General features: G+C 48.9%; 1 protein-coding gene across 1 annotated transcript; it reads right to left on the bottom strand.

Moving 5' to 3' along the window:
• Positions 1 to 335: 335 nt before the first annotated feature.
• Positions 336 to 1,435, bottom strand: K450DRAFT_264152 (uncharacterized protein; the record flags this gene model as incomplete). Its single annotated transcript, XM_051592762.1, has 2 exons — positions 457 to 1,435; positions 336 to 426 (listed from the first exon to the last, which is right to left on the bottom strand). A coding segment is annotated over exon 1 (593 nt), but the record flags the coding sequence as incomplete, so codon positions are not given.
• Positions 1,436 to 1,659: the final 224 nt, after the last annotated feature.

Here is a 1,659-nt window from a genome sequence, read left to right as displayed (position 1 = left end):
TTTTTTCATTGATACGGGTGTAGTCCACAACTATGCGATGAGAGCCATCGGGTTTGGAAACCACCATTGCTGGAGCGCCCCAAGTGGGATGTACCACTCGGCGGACGATACCGTTGCGGCACATCTCATCAACCTCAGCGTCAATCACGGCCTGTTTGGTTGGGTGATACCTGCGAGGTGGAATGAAAATAGGCTCGGCGTCGCCTGTGTCAACGTCAAAAGCAATGAGATCAGTAACAGACGGCTTCTTTGGGTTTGCTGCAAAGACATCTTGATATTGAGAAAGGACGGACTGTAATTGGGCTTGATGATCTTGGGATACATGCGCCTGTACCGGTGCCGCTGTCGACATTGGAGAATTCCTGGATGCGATAGGGAACATCCTTGGTTCTGGTGTATGGAACGTAACGGTGTCGTCAATGGAGTTAATGACTCCGCCAAGGATCTTGATGGAGTCCCAACCAAGGAGTAGATCATGATATAGCTGCGGGAGAACATGCCAGGTCAAGGTGCGGCCGAAGACGCAGACTTTGACAACGCCGGTGGTCCTCATCACATTTCCATTTACATCTTTATACTGATAAGTGTTGGCCTTATCGAATTGAATGTTGAACTGACGGAGGACATTTTCGTTCACTAAAGTAATCTCAGCACCGGTGTCAATTAAGGTGGAGAATGGACTGTGGTTCACTTCCAGTGAAACGATTGGAGCAGCCGCGTATTTTGCTGCCGTAGCAGTCTCAATATGTCTGATTGTATCGCAATCGGATGAGGAGTTGATGGAGGAGATTAGCATTTGTTGAACCTGCGACACATTGGCGGTATGAGGCTTGGTCTTAGTTGGGTGCAACGATGTGGATTTGGTCTTGCACTGTTTGGTGCGATGCAATTGCCCGCAGTAGTCGCATATGAAATTTCCCTCAGCATCTCTAGCATACTTGAAGTGTGTTGGTGCTTTTGATTTTGCGGACCTTTGAGGAGCGGGTCTTGTAGATGGTGAGGATTGCGAGTATTGCTGGGTTGACGACTTGTTAAAAGTCAGTGGAGAGGAACCTATGGCAGGCTGCACATAGGGAGTCGTTGACGACAATTGGAATAGAGAGGTCTGATTGCGTAAGGTAGACCCAGTGGTATGGATTGCGGAGACTTCTGGGGTCCAATCCATTGTGCCTGTTTGGCAAACTTCATTCAACGCATGAACATCCCTTTCATATGCGATCGCCGAAGTGATCAATGAATCCAGTGATGGAAGACGATCTTCATTACCACGGATGAGTGGGAGCAGGGCTCTCTGAAGGTCACCATCGCAAAGGGATCCTATAAAAAGGCGCAACTGAGTGATGAGGTCGGGCTTTTTTGACATAATGCTCAATAGGTATTCCCAATTGGAGGCATGGTGGCGTAAAGAAGCCCCGGGGAGTTGCTTCTGAGACTTGATATGATTCAAGAGTAACTTGTCATCCACGGAAGGGGGATTACCGTAGCGGTCGATGATGGAGGCTTGCAATCTGACCCAATCTTCGCGGACATCATCCGGGCGGATGTCTACCCAATTAGCCATATCTAGAGGTAGATATCTGGGTAGAATGGAAGCGGTGAGACGGGTAGAAACTCCTGCGCTACGGGCCTTCTTTTCGAACGCTTTCAACCAGAAGCGCA

Source organism: Umbelopsis ramanniana (assembly GCF_025399195.1).
Source record: "Umbelopsis ramanniana AG unplaced genomic scaffold K450scaffold_167, whole genome shotgun sequence".
In the NCBI taxonomy this organism is placed as follows: domain Eukaryota; kingdom Fungi; phylum Mucoromycota; class Umbelopsidomycetes; order Umbelopsidales; family Umbelopsidaceae; genus Umbelopsis; species Umbelopsis ramanniana.
Note: the sequence above shows the minus strand (reverse complement) of the source record. Positions and strands in the feature narration are given on the sequence as shown.